Below are 19,337 nucleotides of genomic sequence, written 5' to 3'. Positions count from 1 at the left end.
AAATATAGCTAACTTGTCTTACCTTCATATGTGGTAACCTCACTTCCTGGCCCCCAAGTTGTCCTCCTGGCCCCTGTGGTTGTAAAAGTTGATGATCCAGTTGTTCCAGATCCTTCAACTGGTGTCCCAGTTGTCCATGATCTTCCAGTTGATGGTCTAGTTGTCTTCGATCCTTCAGCTGATGTATCAATTGTCTCTGATACTCCAATTGATGATCCAGTTGTCCCTGAACCTACAATAGATGTTCGTGTTTTCCACAGCACTCCAGTTGATGGTCCAGTAGTCCCTAAACTTACAACAGAGATTTTAGTTGTTCTTGTCAATCCATCTGGTGATGCAGTTGTCCCTGATCCTTCACCTGAGGGTCCACTTGTTCCTGATTCAACAACAGTGGTCCCTGTTTCTCCAGATGATGATCCAGTTGTCCCTAAACCTACACTGGATGTTATTGTTGTCCTTGTCACTCCAGATGATAGTGCACTTGCGCCTGAACCTATACCAGATGTTCTAGTGGTTATTGTTAGTCCACCTGCTGATCCAGTTGTCCGTGATGCTTCAGCTGATGATCCCCTTGCTCTTGATTCAATAACAGTGGTCCCTCTTTCTCCAGATGGTGGCCCAGTTGTCCCTGAACCTACACCAGATATTATTTTTGTCCCTGTCACTCCAGATGATGGTCCAGTTGTCCCTGAACCTATAACAGATGTCCTAGTGGTTATAGTCAGTCCAGCTGTTGATCCAGTTGTCTCTGATCCTTCAGCTGATGATCCACTTGACCCTGATCCTATAATAGTTACCCCTGTTTCTCCAGATGACGGACTAGCTGTCTCTGAACCTACAACAGATGGTCTACTTGTCCTTGTTACTCCAGGTCTAGTTGTTCCTGAAGCACCAGCTGACAATACAATGGTTGATGAAGTTACATCTCCTGGGCTTGTTGTCCATGATTCTCTAGTTGATGCTTCCATTGTCCCTGAGCCTACGACGGAGAACCTAGTTGTGGCAGTCAGGCCAAGTGATGATCCAGTTGTCCCTGATGCTCCAGATAATGGTGCAGTTGTCTCTGAACCTACAATGAATGTTCCAGTGGTTCTTGTCATTCCAGGTGTTGATCCACTTGTCTGTGATCCTTCAGCTGATGATCCACTTGCTCCTGATCCTATAACAGTGGTCTCTGTTTCTCCAGATGGTGGTCCTTTTGTCCCTGAAACTACACCAGATGTTATTGTTGTCCTTGTCACTTCAGATGATGGTCCAGTTGTCCCTGAAACTACAACAGATGTCCTAGTGGTTATAGTCAGTCCAGCTGTTGATCCAGTTGTCCCTGATCCTTCAACTGCAGGTCTGGTTGTCTCAGATCCTATAACAGATGATCGAGTGGTCTCTGAAACTCCCGCTGTCCTTGTGACTCCAGGTGATGGTACAGTTGTCCCTGAACCTACAGCAGAAATACCACCTGACACTGATTCTCCAGGTGATGATCCAGTAGTTCCTGTTTTCCCAGTTGATGGTCCAGTTCTCCATAAATCTCCACCTGATGATCCCGTTGTCCCTGACCCTACAACACTTGTTCCAGTTGATGCTGATCCTCCTGGTGATAATACAGGAGTCCTAGTCACCCCAGATAATGGTTCAGCTGTCCCTGAAATTTCAGCATAGATTATAGTTGTTCCTGTAACTCCAGCTAATGAACCAGTTGTTCCAAATCCTTTAATTGATGTTCTAGTTGTCCTTGATCCTCCAGATGATGGTCCAGCTGTCCCTGATACTTCAACTGCTGGTCCTGTTGTTCCTGAACCTACAATAGATGTTCGTGTTTTCCACAGCACTCCAGTTGATGGTCCAGTAGTCCCTAAACTTACAACAGAGATTTTAGTTGTTCTTGTCAATCCATCTGGTGATGCAGTTGTCCCTGATCCTTCACCTGAGGGTCCACTTGTTCCTGATTCAACAACAGTTGTCCCTGTTTCTCCAGATGATGATCCAGTTGTCCCTAAACCTACACTGGATGTTATTGTTGTCCTTGTCACTCCAGATGATAGTGCACTTGCGCCTGAACCTATACCAGATGTTCTAGTGGTTATTGTTAGTCCACCTGCTGATCCAGTTGTCCGTGATGCTTCAGCTGATGATCCCCTTGCTCTTGATTCAATAACAGTGGTCCCTCTTTCTCCAGATGGTGGCCCAGTTGTCCCTGAACTTCCAGCTGATAATCCAGTTGTCCTGGTACCTGCAAAAAAAGTTCCAGTTTTGCCTGATTCTTCAGCTGATGTTTCAGTTGTCGATGATGCTTCAGCTAATGATCCAGTTGTCCCTAAACCTACATCAGGTGATTCAGTTGATACAGATCCTCCAGGCGATGATTCAGGGGTCAGTGTTGCTCTAGATGATAGTGTAGTTATACCTGAATTTACAACAGAGATTCTATTGGTTCCTGTCACTCCAGATACTGAACTAGTTGTTCCTGATCTTTCAATTGATGTTCCAGTTGTCTCTGAGGGTCCAGATAATGATTCAATTGTCCCTGAACTTACAATAGAGGTTCTAGTTGTTCCTAACAGTACAACTGTGGATCCAGTTATCCCTGATCCTACAACTGATTGTAAACTTGTCCCTGATCTCATAACAGTCGTCCCTATTTCTCCAGATAATGGTGTAGCTGTCTCTGAACCTACAAAAGATGACCCAGCTGTTCCTGATCCTCCAGGTATTGATCTAGTGGTGACTGATCCTTCAACTGATGGTAAACTAGTTCCTCTTCCTATAACCATGGTCCTTTTTGCTCCAGATAATTGTGCAGTTGTCTCTGAACTTACACCAGGTGGCCCAGTTGGTGCTGATCCTACAGGCAATGATCCAGGAGTCCCTGATGCTCCAGATGAGGGTACACTGGTTCCTGATCCTATAACAGTGGTACCTGTTGTTGCAGATAATGATGCACTTGTCTCTGAACCTACAACATATGGTTGACTTGTCCCTGACTCTCCAGGTGTTGAACTAGTGGTGGCTGATGTTTCAACTGATGACAAACTGGTTCTTGACACAATAACAGTTGTCCCTGTAGCTCCAGATAATGGTGCAGTTGTCTCTGAACCTACAACAGATGGTCCACTTGTCTCTGATCCTCCAAATATTGATCTAGTGGTCGCTGATCCTTCAACTAATGGTAAACTTGTTACTAATCCTATAACAGTGGTTGCTCTTGCTCCAGATGATGGTGCAGTTGTCTCTGAACTTGAACCAGGTGATCCAGGGGTTGGTGATCCACCAGGTAATGATCCAGGGTTCGCCGATGTTACTGACGAGGGTAAAATGGTCCCTAATCCATAAATAGTAGTCTTTTTTCCTACAGATAATGGTGCAGTTGTCTCTGAACCTACGCCAGGTGGTTCAGGTGCTGCTGATTCTCCAGGCAATGATCTAGGGGTCCCTGATGCTCCAGATGAGGGTAAACTAGTTCCTGATTCTATAACATTAGTCTCTGTTGCTCCAGATAAAGATGCAATTGTCTTTGAACTTACACCACGTGGTCCACTTGTCCTTGATCCTCCAGGTACTGATCTAGTGGTCCCTGACCCTTCAACTGATCGTAAACCAGTTCCTGATCCTATAGCAGTGGTCCCTGTTGCTCTAGATAATGGTGCACTTGTGTCTGAACCTACAATATATGGTCCGCTTGTCCCTGACCCTGCATGTATTGAACTACTGGTGGCAGATCTTTCAGCTGATGGAAAGCTGGCTCTTGATGCAATAACAGTGGTCCCTGTTACTTCAAATAGAGACACAGTTGTCTCTGAACCTACAACTGATAGTCCAGTTCTCCCTGATCCTCCAGGAATTGATCTAGTAGAGGCTGTTCTTTCAAATGATGTTAAACTGTCTCCAGATCCTGTAAGAGTGGTGCCTATTGCTCCAGATACTGGTCCAAATGTCTCTGAACCTACAACAGGTGGTCCAGTTGCTGCTGATCTTCCAGGTGATATTGCAGGGTTCCCTGATGCTCCAGATGAGGGTAAACTAGTTCCTGATCTTATAACATTACTCCCTGTTGTTCCAGATAATTGCTGAGTTATCTGTGAACTTAAACCAGTCAGTCCACTTGTCCCTGATCCTCCAGGTAGTGATCTAGTGGTCCCTGATCCCTTAACTGATGGTAAACTGGTTCCTGAACCTATAACTGCAGTTCCTTTTGCTCCAGATAATACCGCATCTGTCTCCCAAAAAATAACATGTGATCCAGTTACTGCTGATCTTCCAGGTGATGGTCCAGTGGTCCCTGATGCTCCAGATGAGGGTAAAATGGTTCCTGATCCTAAAGCAGCGGTCTCTGATGCTCCAGAAAATGGTGCCATTGTCTCTGAAACAACACCAGGTGATCCAGTTGCTGATGATCCTCCAGGTGATGATCCAGGGTTCACTGATGCTCCAGATGAGGGTAAACTGCTTGCTGATTCTATAACACTAGACCCTGTTGTTCCAGACAATGACACAGTTATGTCTGAACTTACGCCAGGTTGTCCATTTGTCTGTGATCCTCTAAGTAGTGATCTAGTGGTCCCTGATCCCTCAACTGATGATAAAATGGTTCCTGATCCTATAGTTGCAGCTCCTGTTGCTCCAGATAATGGTTCAGTGGTCTCTGAACCAATACCAGGTGGTCCACTTGTTGCTGATCCTCCAGGAGATGATAAAGGGGTCCCTGACGTTCCAGATGAGTGTAAACCTGTTCCTGGTCTTATAGTGGCAATTCTTGTTTCTCCAGATAATGGTGCAGTTGTCTCTGAACCAAGGCCAGGTGGTCCAGCAGCTGATGACCCTCCAGGTGATGATCCAGGGGTTTCTGATACTCCAGATGAAGGTAAACTTGTTCCTAATACTATAGCAGTAGCCCCTGCTGCTCCAGATAATAGGGCAGTTGTGTCTGAAACAATACCAGGTGATCCAGTTGCCGATCCTCCAATAGATGATCCAGGTGTCTCTGATGTTCCAGATGAGGAAAAACTGGTTCCTGATCCTATAGGAGCTGTCTCTGTTGCTCCAGAAAATGGTGCTGTTGTCTGCAAACCAATACCAGGTGGTTCACTTGCTGCTGATCCTCCAGTTGACAATCCACATGTCCCTGATGTTCTGGATGAGGTTAAAGTGGTTTCTGATCCTATAACATTAGTCCCTATTGTTCCAGATAATGGCACAGTTATCTCTGAACCTACTCCAGTTGGTCCACTTCTCTCTGATCCTCCAGGTAGTGATCTAGTGATCCCTGATACCTCAACTGATGGTAAACTGGTTGCTGATCCTATAGCTGCAGTTATTGTTTTTCCAGATAATCCTGCAGTTGTCTGTGAACTTACACGAGGTAGTGCAGTTGTCCCTGATCCTTGAGGAATTGATCTAGTGGTCCCTGTTTCTTCAGCTGAGAGTAAACTTGTTCCTGCTCCTATAGCAGCAGTCCCTGTTGCTCCAGATAGTGTTGCTGTTGTCTCCAAACCAACACCAGGTGATGAAGTTGCTGCTGATCCTCCAGTTGATGATCGAAGGGTCCCTGATGCTCTAGATACTGGTAAACTGGTTCCTGATCCTGTAACACTAGTCCCTGTTGCTCCAGATAATGGTGCAGTTATCTCTGAACTTACACTAGGTGGTCCACTTGTCCCTGATCCTCCAGGTAGTGATCTAGTGCTCACTGATCCTTCAACTGATGGTAAACTGGGACCTGATCCTATAGTTGCAGTTCCTCTTGTTCCAGATATTGGTGCAGTTGTCTCTGAACTTACAGCAGGTGGTCCAGTTGTCCCTGATCTTCCTGGTATTGATCTAGTGGTCGCTGATTTTAAAACCGATGTTAAACCTGTTCCTGATCTTATAGCAGTGGTCCCTGTTGCTCCAGATAATGGTGCCGTTGTCTCTGAACCAACACCATGTGGTCCAGTTGCTGCTGATCCTGCAGGTGATGATCCCGGGGTCCCTGATGCTCCGGATGAGGGTAAACCTGTTCCTGATCCTATAACATTAGTTCCTGTTGTTGCAGATAATGGCACAGATATCTCTGAACTTAGACTAGTTGGTCCACTTGTCCCTGATATTCCAGGTAGTGATCTAGTGGTCCCTGATCTCTCAACTGATGATAAGCTTGTTCCTGATGATATAGCTGCAGTTCCTGTTGTTCCAGATAATGCTGCAGTTGTCTCTGGACCAATACCAGGTGGTCCAGTTGCTGCTGATCCTCCAGGTGATGATCCAGGTTTCCTTGATGCTCCAGGTAAGGGTAAACCCATTCCTGATTCTGTAACTATGTTTCCTGTTGCTCTAGATAATGGTACATTTGTCTCTGAACCTACACCAGATTGTCCTGTTGTTGCTGATCCTCCAGTTGATGGTCCTGGGGTCCAAGATGCTCCAGATGAGGGTGATCTGGTTCCCGATCTTATAACAGTGGTCCTTGTTGCTCCAGATAATGGTGCACTTGTCTCTGAACCTACAACATTTGGTCCAGTTTCTATTGAATTTCTACGTGTTGATCCAGTGATCCCTGATCCTCCAGATGACCATAAACTGGTTCCTTTTCCAATAGTAGTTCCTGTTGCTCCAAATAGTGGAGTGGTTGTCTCTGACCCTAAAACAGATGGTCCAATTGACCTAGATTTTCCAGTTGTCCCTGATGTTCTCATTGATGGTTCATATGTTCCTGTCACTGCATCTGATATCTCAGTCGTTCTTGATCCTCTAACCGATCGTTCACTTGTCTTTGAACCTAAAGCTGATGATGCAGTCGCCCCAGAATCACCAGTTGATGGTCCAGTAGCCCCTGATACTCCAATTGATGATCCAGTTGTTCCTGATCCTCCAGTTGATGTTTCAGTAGTCCCTGTCACTCCAGTTGATGGTACTGTTGTCTCTGATTCTTCAGCTGATGATCCAGTAGTCCCTGTAACTCCAATTGATTGCACAGTTGTCCTTGATCCTTCAGTTAATGGTACTGTTTTTCCTGAGACTTCATTTGATCGTTTAGTGGTTGCTGATTCTTCTGTTGATGGTCTAGTTGTCTCTGTCACTCCAGCTGTATAAGAGAGACATGAAGACACATAAATGAAATTACTTTCCAACCAATCAAATTCACAAACAAGGAATGCATCGAAGCACTAAGATGAAGTGAGGTGATATCCAGCATCTGGGGTTCTAATTTTAGACTCCCTGGTTAGCAAATGCCTCTCTGAAAAGATGTCATTAATTTTGAGCTCTGACAAGAAGCAGACAACTATGTGAAACTCTAGGGGAAATATCCTTACAGGCAGTGGGATCAGACAGTGCAAAAGACTGAAATGAGCTGTTTATGCTAGAGAAGCAGAACTAGATGAATGCATATGGATCATGGGAGGTTAGGAGGAGAACACTAGAAGGTGAGGACATGTACATAGGATTGGGCAAGTTATTGTGAATCAGGGGAGGGAAATTGGACATTTTTCTAAATGCAATGGAATATAATGTTATGCCTTGGAGTGATAGATTTACATATATTTAAAAATTTCTCTTTCCACTCTGTAGAGAATGTATGGTAAAAGGTGTATAATAGAAGTTGGAAGACCAGTATGAGGTTATTTCAGGAATCCAAATGATATATAAGTGCCTAGGGCTAGAGTGGTGACAAAGGAGATTGAGAACAGTGGATGGATTCAGGATATGTTCTAGAACTAGCATTAATAGGACTTGTTTGTATTGGGAAGTGCAAAATTAAAAGAGAGGCATCAAGGAAAACTTTAAGATTTTTTCCTGAGTAAAACGAGTCAGTTATGGTACCATTTAGTGATATGGGAAAGACTGATAGAACAGGTGGGAGTATGAAAGAAAATCAAGAATTCTGTTTAGCTCATGCTAAATCTGCGATTTCTATTAGACATAAATGTGGAAATATCAAGTTATTGATTACTCAATCTAGAGATTACTCAATCTAGAGATCCAGAGAAGCCAAGACTGGGGATATATATTTGGATATCTAAATCTAAAATGTCTTCGAAAGTTTCTTATAGCTGACTTCCTATGGATTATGCAACCATGCCCACTAGGCCTGTCTTGTCTCTGATTACCAGAAGCTTCTTTCTGAGCTCAATTTAAGGGAACTTCCCACCCGCCAAGTCATGCTCTTGCATTTTTCTACAGACTAGTTTGCTATCTACCAGCTAAAACTGTGATTGCCTCTGAAAACTTAACTTTATTCTCATTCATGCAACTTTGAATTAGTATTCTGTTTGAGTTCTTGAAGCAATTAATTCCACCATACCTCATACCCTGTCATTCTTTGACACTGAGTAAAGCCTACATTTCAGTTTCCTCTATCATCTGTGGCATTCTAAAGTCATGCTGGGCTTTGTCTCTTTTATTCTAAACTCTTACTTCTTCCACAGCCTGTTCTCTATCACAATTACTTTTACCCTGTCCTCTGGAATCCACATTCAATGATTTTAAAAATTCTTCTATATGCTTAACTGTTTTACAAAATGCTTCTACTTCCTCCTGGGCTTAACCTAATGGACTTAATTCTGCAACAACCTGTCATAACTCAGAATGCTCCAAATCTTTATCTGAAGAATTCTAAAGGACCAAATGAGGATGGAGGCCTTGGATTTGTAGAGATATGGATCTACACAGTGGTGTATGTGTGTGGATGCAAAGCTCCACTACTTGAGTATAGCAACAAGTAGCCTACTCCCTCCCACATCTCCAGTTCTTCTGGAAGGTGCTCTTTCACATAACCTGTTATTTTTACTTCATTTATAAGAATAAAGCTCTTAATCCTTTACCAGACTGTGAGTTCCTATTCATCTATTTACTTATTCACCAGATATCCACCAGACACTTATCAAGTCAGTCATTCAGCTAAGTACTGGGAATACAGCTGAAAATAAGAAAAGGCAAGTTGACAAGATCTTTCTATACTTTTGACAGAAATTCACCATGTTGGTGGCCTATGTAGTAATGGTGAATAACTGGATGAAGAATCAACAGTGTAGGCCCTGTTTTGGCCTCACAACATACTCATCCTGTGACTGAAGTAAACACATTAATTTTTTCATAAATAAAATGTAAATAATTCTGAATATACTGTCAATTGCTCAGGGCAGTTGTATAATTCAAGTAAGTAAATGTATGTGACAACACTTTGTCCATTTTACACTTAGTGCATTTTTTTCTGCTCATCATTTTTTATTTTTGCTAAAACAGATTAAGGTGACTCACAAATGATATTATACAATGGTTAATGATTGCCTCATATCTTTATTTTTATCCATTAAGTTGTATCAATATATTGGGTAAAAATCAAGGTATAAAAACAGTATTATTTTATTCTACCAATTATATTTCTCAAACACTTTTTTTTGCCTATTTCATGAGAAATATTCATCAATCCTATTTGTTTGTTTTTAGTCTCTATCTTTAGTCCTTCGAAACATGTTAAGTATTATGAAGCACAAACGTTGTTTAGTATGGGTTGAGCTTTGAGCAAGTGAGGTATTGTCATGTCCCATTTGCAAATTCTAGAAAATAAGGCATTTTTAAACCAATGTGTAGAGATTTTAGGGAGCAAATTGTTTTCTGAATTTTTAGACAATTCAGAAGCCAATGTTATTTATTAAATTACTCTCAGAAATTGGGAAATCTGTTCATCATGGTTCTAGATCACTTTTCTGTTCAATAAAGAACTTATGGAAAAATATATTAATATTTTAAACTACACTTTCTAATATTAATGAACCGTGAAATTTTTCCAATACTAAAGATAGTGGATTTTTGCAAAAGACTGCAAAATGAAAGACTCTAACTTTAAATTTGAATATCCTTGTTAATGCCTGATAACTTTTAATATCCAACAGTCTATTATTCAAGAAAGAAATGAATTTATTGAACTCAAATATTTCTGTAATGGGAAAATTATATTAACAATCAATAAAATGCAAAAATAACTAATATTGTTTTATAATTATTTAGTACTTTCAATCCATATTTATTTTTGCTTGTTGTTGAAGTGATTTTGTGTAGTGTAATGCAGATCTTAGATAAAGAAATGGAAATAACTGCATGGGAAATACATCCTAAGAAGTCCCTAACTCAAAGACAACATTTAAGGACCAAACAGAAGATGGTCACTATTACTTTTTTACTTAAATCCACTATGATTGTATCAAGTAACATTCCAGTGATTTCTAAATTGGCCATATAAGAATATCAGATTTTAAATGCCACATTAGTCTTCTTTAGTAATGGAGAACACCTGAACTGTCAGATCACTGTCACACTCTGTGACACTAGTTGTACCACCTGACGTTCCAGGTGTACCTGTTATAAAGGGAAAAAAATGGAAAAGTCTCATTCACAGAATTTCTTAAACTATGAGATAACCGATTCTGATTTAAATTAACTTCCAACTAAAGATTACAGAAGCGTCTACTTTTCCATATCAATAATAATTATTACCCTTTATACATTTCAAAAAAATGTGCTTTGACATACATTTATTCATTATTTCATTTGATCCTCATCACAATGCTACTCAATAGATTGCATTACTCAGTTTTTACAGATAAGAAAACTAAGGTAATAGAGGTTAAATGATTCACTCACTTAATTGCATGATATTGATTCTAGGAGTAGTGTTTGCATATGGACACTGCTTGGGCAAGTTGTTTATTTATTTTTCTTTTTTCACATCAGAAATGATTATTGAATGTTTATCAAATGGCTTTTTTAGCCTCTTTGTAGAAAACTACTTGTTTTTATTTCTCTTAGAGCTATTAGTACAATGAACTATTTTAATGATTTTGTAATTTTGAAAAGCTTTCATTGAAAGTTAATAAGAATTATTATTAAACATTATTTTAATACACTTTTGGATTCTAATTTTAGCCACTTGTCTTTTGCTATGCAAACTCTTTAGATGCTCATTTTTTTTTTTTGCTTTTTGCTTTTTTATTTCTCTTTTGATAGTTAGAAAGGTGTTTTCTGGTTTTCTGCGGTACGCGGGCCTCTCACCGTTGTGGCCTCTCCCGTTGCAGAGCACAGGCTCCGGACGCGCAGGCTCAGCGGCCATGGCTCACGGGCCCAGCCACTCCGCGGCATGTGGGATCCTCCCAGACCGGGGCACGAACCCGTGTCCCCTGCATCAGCAGGTGGACTCTCAACCACTGCGCCACCAGGGAAGCTCAGAAAGGTTATATTTTATAGTGTTTTTTTAATATAATCCCATTAGCATCCTCCCAATTTTCTTTCAGATAGTGTCTATTGGTTGTCCCCTGTGGGCAGCAATAAAATTAACTCATAATCTCTTCTTTCCTTGTTCTCTTTCTCTTCTGTAGTTTCCAATTTAAGTAAATACCATTTTCTTTCTTAATGCTCATGTTTTTACTTGGTCATTTATACTTGGACGTTTTTACTTGGTCAAATATGTAACACTTATCTTCCACCTTTCTTTCAAACTTTGTTATAGTTTTAGAGCTACAGTTAAAAATAGCGTTACAATCTTTTTGCTTGTTTTCAAGGCATCTTTTTGCTGCTTAACACTCCTCCAGTGATTTCATTATGAAGGGCTCATGGCTATCTAATTCCCTGAATTCTTTCATATTCCTATAGCTTTAATACTTGAATTACATTTAGTTAGCTATGAAAACCTTGGCCCACATTCTCTTTCCTTAGGTATCTAAATGCTACTCTACTCTTGTCTAATGTTAACCTGATTTTCTTTCTCTTTTAATAGCTGCCTTTTCCCTCAACATCCAGAACATTTCTTTATCTTTCAAGCTTAACATTTTTCTAAAATAAGCCACAGAATTGACTGTTCATGAATGATTCTTCCAGGTAGGTCCTTTCAACGTGTAGATTTAAAATTTTTTTTTATTACAGGAAACTTAATCTGATTTACAATTTTAAATATAAGTTCTATTTCATTGCCTTTTCTTCTCCAGAAACTGCAATTATATATATATATATATATATACACACACACACATATATATATACATATATATAATATTTTTGTCTGTTTCCTATAACTATGTCCTACTCTGATCTACTTTACCTTTTTTAAAAGTGTCTGCAATTTTTTTGGGGGGGTGATATTTCCAATTCTACCCTCTAATCCCTTTCCCATACGTTCAGTCATTTATTCTCTGTTGGGTACCTTGTTATTTGGTCTTTACTTTCAAGAAAAATTTTCTTTTTTTTCAATATCTCTCCTTAGTTTTCATCAATTCCAATTTAACATCTTCCTATTATTTATCTGTTTTTACCCTGAGTTTTTTAGTTTATAATTTTGATGTCTCTTTATATCTTCAGTTGTTTCTTTATTTTAAGTTTGTGTTAATGTTATGTTTTTCAAACCGAGCAGAACCCAGATGGCTCCCCCAAGTACAAAGGCCCTTCCATGTCCCCTGCCTCTTGTTTGTAGAAAAGCCGAACTCTCCCAGGCCTCCCTGAGTCACAAAAGAACAAGTTCAAGCAGTTAATGATTAGGGAATAGAGTCACAGAATCTTTCAGTGTCCGGTGCACATTCCTGAGTTGTTTTACAGATAACTATGACTGCCACCAGAGGGAAAAAGCTAACTTCATGATGACCAGAATGTACCCATGACATAGGCTGGCCTATGTCAGCCATCTATGGCTAGCACAATTCCAAGAACTGGCCTCAGGAGAATGGGATTAACATTGTTGCTCATAATAATCTATATCTTTGAGGGTATCAAAATAATTATAACTTGCTCTGCCTGCATATGTAAGCAGGCAATTAAAACTTTCAGCAAAGAGATGCTACAGACCCATGTCAACATCTTCCACTCTAAGAATATGGTGCCATATGTCAACATGAAGAAGTTACAGAACATGGACCTTCACCCCTAATCCCAGAGAAATAGAATGATGTCTGACAGTGGGGATTTGTAAGAAGCTCCTTTGCCCCTTTCCTGTTGCCTGTTTCTGTTCCTCTCAAACCTTATAGAAATGAGATCACTCGGCAACATTTAACTTAACTCCTGACTTATGCCCTAATGAATGCACATAATACCTTGCCTAACCTGTTGATTCTTTCCCTAGATTAAAAGCAGTAGGAATGAGGGCTTCCCTGGTGGCGCAGTGGTTGAGAGTCCGCCTGCCGATGCAGGGGACATGGGTTCGTGCCCTGGTCAGGGAAGATCCTACATGCTGCAGAGCGGCTGGGCCCATGAGCCTGTGCGTCCGGAGCCTGTGCTCCGCAACAGGAGAGGCCACAAGAGTGAGAGGACCACGTACCACAAAAAAAAAAAAAAAAAAGCAGTAGGAATGAAGAATTCTGTAGTTAAAGAGTGACTAGCTTTCTACCCCCAGACTCCCCCTTAGCAATTCTGCAGGCAGACAATGCAAGCAAGAAAACATCTGAAGAAAGATCATGAGGAGTCAGGCATTCTGCATGCAATGGAGAATGATACAGAACCTAACATTTTGCCTCAACGATTCACTGATTCTTTCCCTGTTTTCCCTTTAAAAACTGTCATGGCCAAGTAGAATCTTTGGAATTGGTTCTGGGACATGAGTCCACCTTCTCCTCAGATTGCTGGACTTCTGATTAAAACAACTTTTCCTTTCTACCAACACTTGCCTCTCAATATTGGCTTTCAAGCAGTGAACAGCCAAACCTGAATTTGGTAACATTTTAGTGTTCCTCTGCTTTATGACTAGATTTTTAGAATTTGCTTGCTATTGCTGAAAATTTCTGAAAATGTATACAAAAGAATAGTTTAAAATAGATATTGGAATTTAATTTTTTTATGCCTTTTTATTTTTGCATTGTGTTTTCCTAAAACAGCAATAGCAGGAGATCCTATGCAGTGAGGGCACAGAGGCTTCTGTGAGGTTCATCAGATTTCTAAGATCAAGGGCTTCCTCTTGTTACATTGAAGGGAAGATTCTTTTATAAGTGGAGCTTTTCCTTTTTCTGTCTTCTAATTTTTAATTATTATACTGTTTTCTTGAGACCCTGAGCATTTTTTTTTCTTTTTCCATTGACATTCATTCTCCAAGGATTCCTTCACCTTCCAATATGCCTCCTTCCCCTTTACAAGCAGTTGCATGCCTTCCCAAGACTGCCAGTTCTCATTCCATGAACTCTCCAATCCTTTCTTTCAAACTCGCATTCACAAATGCTCTGACTTGCCAGATCCCAGATCTCTCAGTATTCTCTAATCAAGGTGAGGACCTTTCCTTTTGGAGGTGAACCCAGTTGATGCTACCTACATTCTACCACTATTAAAGACCTCTCTATACTTCCCTTTGTTCTGATGCTCTGACCTGAATCTTGATTCCTCTATGAGCCCCAGAGCGCTCTTTTCCAGTCTCGAGATTTTAGTCTTCTCTAAATATTCTAGATATGGGCTCTGTGTTGATATTTCTGGTTGGTGAAAGGAGGTATGTTTAGCTTCTAATGTATGCAGCCACCATTTTCCTCTTTTTTAAAAAAATTTTTTTCACAGGTTCCTTGAGTTTAAGTGCTTCTCAATCCTAAGAGCATCAGTGCACATTAAGGATCAGATCCTTAGTCCAGATCAGACACTGATGAGGGAGGTGTGGTTGGGAACTGTTAAAAAATCAGGTCCAAACTTGCCTGATTTCCCGGGACTTGTGGCTCCAGTGCCTGGTTCCCCACGGGTGTTGCCACCTCCAGCTCTGGGGATTGCTCCAGGCAATACCCTAGGCAAGGCTTAATTTTATAATGGGAGAAAAAAGCTAGCTAATTAAAATATAAAATTGATCATTTTATGAAGATGGCCTGTGTAAGAACAAATAAAAATTTTGAATAAGAGGCTTAATTCTCTCTATTGAAAATAAGGGAAGAGACTTCCCCTTTCCTTTTCTTAGAGTATATACTTTAGAATATCTGTAAATGCAAGTTCTTTTCAGTGTCTTTGAAATGTATGTAAATCTTTCAAAAAAACTAAATAAGCCTCTTGTCAGCTTAATGACCCAGAAATGTCTTTCTCAAGGGCTTGAGCACTATCTCTTTGAAACGTAAACATCTAAGAAGACAGTGGTTCTTCCCCCTCCAGATACAAAACTTCCTCCTATCATCAAGATAGAAGTTTATTTTTCTGTTGTATAAAACCAGTTATTAAATAACCAGATGGTCACCCAATTGCCAGGTGAATTTAGAATGAACTATATGTAATAAATGGTGCTGTCAAGTTCTCTTACTTACGGACTATTTTTCTGGAGAACATGCATGTAGCAGATTGTATTGGCTTGGTGAGATTTCTTTCTGTCTTTATAGATCTTTAGTGAATTGGCTATAATTTGCATCACATTCTGGTTTAATGCTTATTCAATAATAAAACTGTTTTCTTTGTCTTCTACCTTTGTGGACAGGGTCTCTGTGTTGGGAGATTTTGTTTTCAATTCTATTTCCCCAACACCTGAAATATGATTGCTGTTTATTCCCCTGAAATTGAATACATCCCTAAAATTTCACTCAGTTTACTTATGTTTTGAGTGTATTTGCTCAAGTTAAAGTGTATAGTTATAGACAAAGAATGTCTCCTGCCATTCCAGTAAACAAAGAATGTTGCCTGCCATCATGCCATCAGCTACTGCGGCCTCCCCCACCAACAGTGCGCCCTCAGGGGAATTCAAGATGGAGAAAAAGAGGATACTGGCCCTACATAGTTAAGATGAACACCTAAGGAATAATTTCAATGAGCCTAGACTCTTGTATCTTCCCATACACAGAAAAGCACTAAAATCATTAACTTGAGATGTCTGATTTTTTTATGATTAGCTGTAATCTTTTGATGTAAGACTACATGTATTGTATTCAGCAAAAATCCTATATATCTTGGCTCCTCCCTTACCTCTTCAGAACAGTTCCTCAGAGCTATCTGAGAGGCTGTATCATGGGCTATAGTCCTCAATAAGGTCCCTAAATAAAACATAACTCACAACTTTTAGGTTGTGTGCTTTTCTTCAGTCAACACAGTCATAGTGTACTGATCATAATGTCATATTCTTTTCAAAATAGAATAATTATTTTGCCTTTAACCCCAACAAATCAGTTCTCTTACTAGAAGGTCCTCTTGAGTTCCCACTTCAACAATTGTCACTGAACATTTCCTCGATTTAGATTATCTTCTATTGGACATGGTTTTTGCCTTTGTGTGTATATAAATATTCATTTCTCCTGATCAAAAATCAAGTTCTAAGAGAATAAGTATCTTACTCTTCTCCTCTCCTACTTTCTCTAGGGCACCCAGTGTGATGTGGGCACACATCAATAAATAACTCTTGATTTATTTCTGATCTTCATCAGTTTTGACATCACACAAATAATAATAATTAAATTTTCCAGAAAACCTTGCCTCTGACAAAATTTTAAGTAAAGAACTCACATTTCCATTGTCTGGTTTTATTCTGATTATGTTCATTCAGTACCTGCTGCTCCAGAAGTGTTTTCACCAGCAGCTCCAGTGATGGCAGCATTTTCCCCTCCAGTTGTTCCTAATTGAAAAGAACAATGGTTCTCAGTGGACATTGGGGTTGCCAGATATAGCATATCAAAATAGATGACACCCAGTTACACTTGAATTCTAGATAAACAACAATCACATCCCAATTATTGCATGGGGCATACTTATACCAAAAAAATTTCTTATTTATGTGAAATTCAAATTTAAATGGCATCCTGTGTTTTATCTGGCAACTCTACTCTACGTAGATGGTTGTAATGAAAATGCTCAAACTACCCATATTCATTTGTCCTAAAATTATAACTGTTAAATCCATAGCCATTGCTCAATTCACCTAAATTCCTCATGAGAACTTGGAGTCTCAGCTCCTGATGGAGCACCACCAAAGTGTCCTGGTGACCTGCACCTTGACTCTGAGCTACCAGTTGGGCTGGAACCATGGAAAGGTGGTCTAGCTGTGATGCCACTGCCAGTTCCAGTGGTAGTTCTAACAAATTCTCCTGTTACACCTGATAAACAGTATTGGGAGAGTATATATATTATTATGACAATCCAGTACTGTAGTACTTTTGAAGGGAAGATTTGGAGAAACCAGAAAAAAGACTTCTTGAAAATGTTAATCATGTTTATACTATTCTACATCCTACATCTTTTGTTGGATGGTATGTTATCAACTAATACTAAGTGCAATCAATTGTATTCTGATGAAAGACTGCCCTTTTTGACAAAAGTCGTGGCCTCAGTGAGATCCTCTACTCACCTAACTTACCTTCAGATTGTGTCACTTCACTGCTTGGTGCTCTAGTTGTTTCACCAGCTGATGATCTGGTAGTCTCTTTCAAAATAAACAATATATATCAAATTACATATATATATATATATATATAAAAAGATCTTTAGTTAAGCGAACAGAATATGCTGTTCTCTGTTTTCAAAAGACTTGTCACACTTATATATTCCCAGTTCACTCTTTCCAAAAATTGATCATAAGAACCATCTGGGTTGCTTATTAAATATACAGATACACTAGCCCAGTGATTCTCAGCTCCAGCCTATACATTGGAACCAACTGTAAGGCTTTTAAAAATTACTTATGCCTGGGTCTTTCTTCCAGGAGTTCTGATTCAATTACTCTGTAAAAGCCTCTTCAGTATGTATTTTCAAAAATCTTTCTAGTCAATTCTTATTTGTAGCCAAGATTGCAAACCATTACTTTAGCCCCATTTCACATTCACAGCCTCAGAAGTCCAAAGGCAGGAGTCTTAGAATCTGAAACATAACACGCTTTGCTATAAATCACCTCTGAGCTAATGTTAGCGAAACACTGCCATTAATCCCATAAATGCAGGGATAGTGAGGTCATGAATATGTGCATTTACTAGTAACTAATAACTCAGAAGTGCTGGCTACTTCCCTAAGGTCAGTAAGAAGATGCCTCAGACTTCCCATTTCAATACCTGCTTGGCCTCCCAGGGTTGTGCCTGGGGTAGGTGAGTTCCCACTTGTGCTCTTGCTTCCATGCATGGTTGTGAAACCCTCTGATACTCCTGGGGTCCCTGACACAACAGCAGGGAATGAGCATTACTTCCATTGTTGCCGGATTCTACATACCACTCTTCTCTAATGTGACAGAATTGAGGTTTCTCACATAAAAGACAACTTTAAATGATCCCTATGATTTCTGTGACTAGATGGTCTTATACCACATAGAGCTTAATCTTTAGTTCAACCTGCAATATGTTCAGTGCCATTTAACAGGGGTTAAGGAGCACATCCTGATCTGCCTAATTTCCCTGGGCTTATTGCTCCTGTGCTTGGTTTGCTGGGTGTGCCGTCTTCCTCATCTCCTGTTGTTGGTGCAGTAGGACCCCTGTTCCTGCTCATAAAGAATAGCAGTTTGAAAAATAACCTAGACATAAATCAACTCATGTAATCCTATAAAAATCCTCTGAGGCAGGTAATATTACTATTCTCACTTAACAGACATGGTTAAGTGACTTGATCCAGGTCACCCAGGCAATCTAGACCTAAGTTCATACTCTAACACATGCTTCTCAGAAGATCTGTGGTAAAAGATCAATTCTGTAAAATTTTCAGTCTTCCATATTGATGCTTTGGAAAAATGCCGTGAAAGGAGAGAAATAAAATTAAAAAAAAATAAATCCATACACAACATAAGCTTTTATTCAACAAATATAAAAATTGCTGTGTCAAATTGCCATGTTTCTAAATACTTGTTTTCTGTTTCTGTTCTTATCACTTCATGGACCAGTTACAAACAGTTCTGAATTGCACTCATTGGCAGAGCAAACTTTGAGAAGCCCTGGACTGACTTGTCATTATCACACAAATAATTCCCATTCAAATTCTAGAAAATATATACTAAATAGTCATCACCCTCAAATTTCAGTCAATTCACTGATCTAGTTGGAATTAAATAGTTTCTTAATTTGTGCTACCCTAGCTTACATCTTTCAACACATTATTTTTTATGCAAACAATATCTTATTCCAAAAAGTTTTTGACAAAGATTTTAAATTGAGAAATTTACTAAGGGAAAATAAATGTAGGAAAAATAAAGTCAGGCCATCGATTAGTTAATAAATGCATAAAGAGAAATTCCATGAAAACACTATAGAAATGGCTTTTAATGGTATATAAAGGAGTTTTGATTTATCCTAAAAGCAATCTGAAAAGTTGAAAGATTTTAAGTAGTGGAGTGGTATGATGACAGTTGAGGTTTTGTAGGTTCATTCTGGTGTGGTATCAACTAAAGTGTAAATTGGGAGGGAAGTGGGAAAGGGTGGGAAAGTTCTCAACATTGACAAGCATCCATTGCCTAAAGGGCTTGTTAATACACTGTTTGC

General features: G+C 39.7%; 1 protein-coding gene across 1 annotated transcript in view; it reads right to left on the bottom strand.

Moving 5' to 3' along the window:
* Nucleotides 1-19,337, bottom strand: part of MUC19 (mucin 19, oligomeric) — a 90,534-nt gene that overhangs the window by 34,334 nt on the left and 36,863 nt on the right. The window contains exons 29-32 of the mRNA XM_049694431.1: nucleotides 17,928-18,026; nucleotides 16,893-16,979; nucleotides 16,436-16,501; nucleotides 23-7,057 (exon numbers count right to left, since the gene is read on the bottom strand). Coding sequence (XP_049550388.1) covers nucleotides 23-7,057; nucleotides 16,436-16,501; nucleotides 16,893-16,979; nucleotides 17,928-18,026 — 7,287 coding nt within the window. The remainder of the gene's footprint in view (nucleotides 1-22; nucleotides 7,058-16,435; nucleotides 16,502-16,892; nucleotides 16,980-17,927; nucleotides 18,027-19,337) is intronic.

The sequence above is a fragment of the Orcinus orca genome, chromosome 11, assembly GCF_937001465.1.
Source record: "Orcinus orca chromosome 11, mOrcOrc1.1, whole genome shotgun sequence".
NCBI lineage: Eukaryota > Metazoa > Chordata > Mammalia > Artiodactyla > Delphinidae > Orcinus > Orcinus orca.
This window is presented reverse-complemented; position numbering and strand designations above follow the sequence as displayed.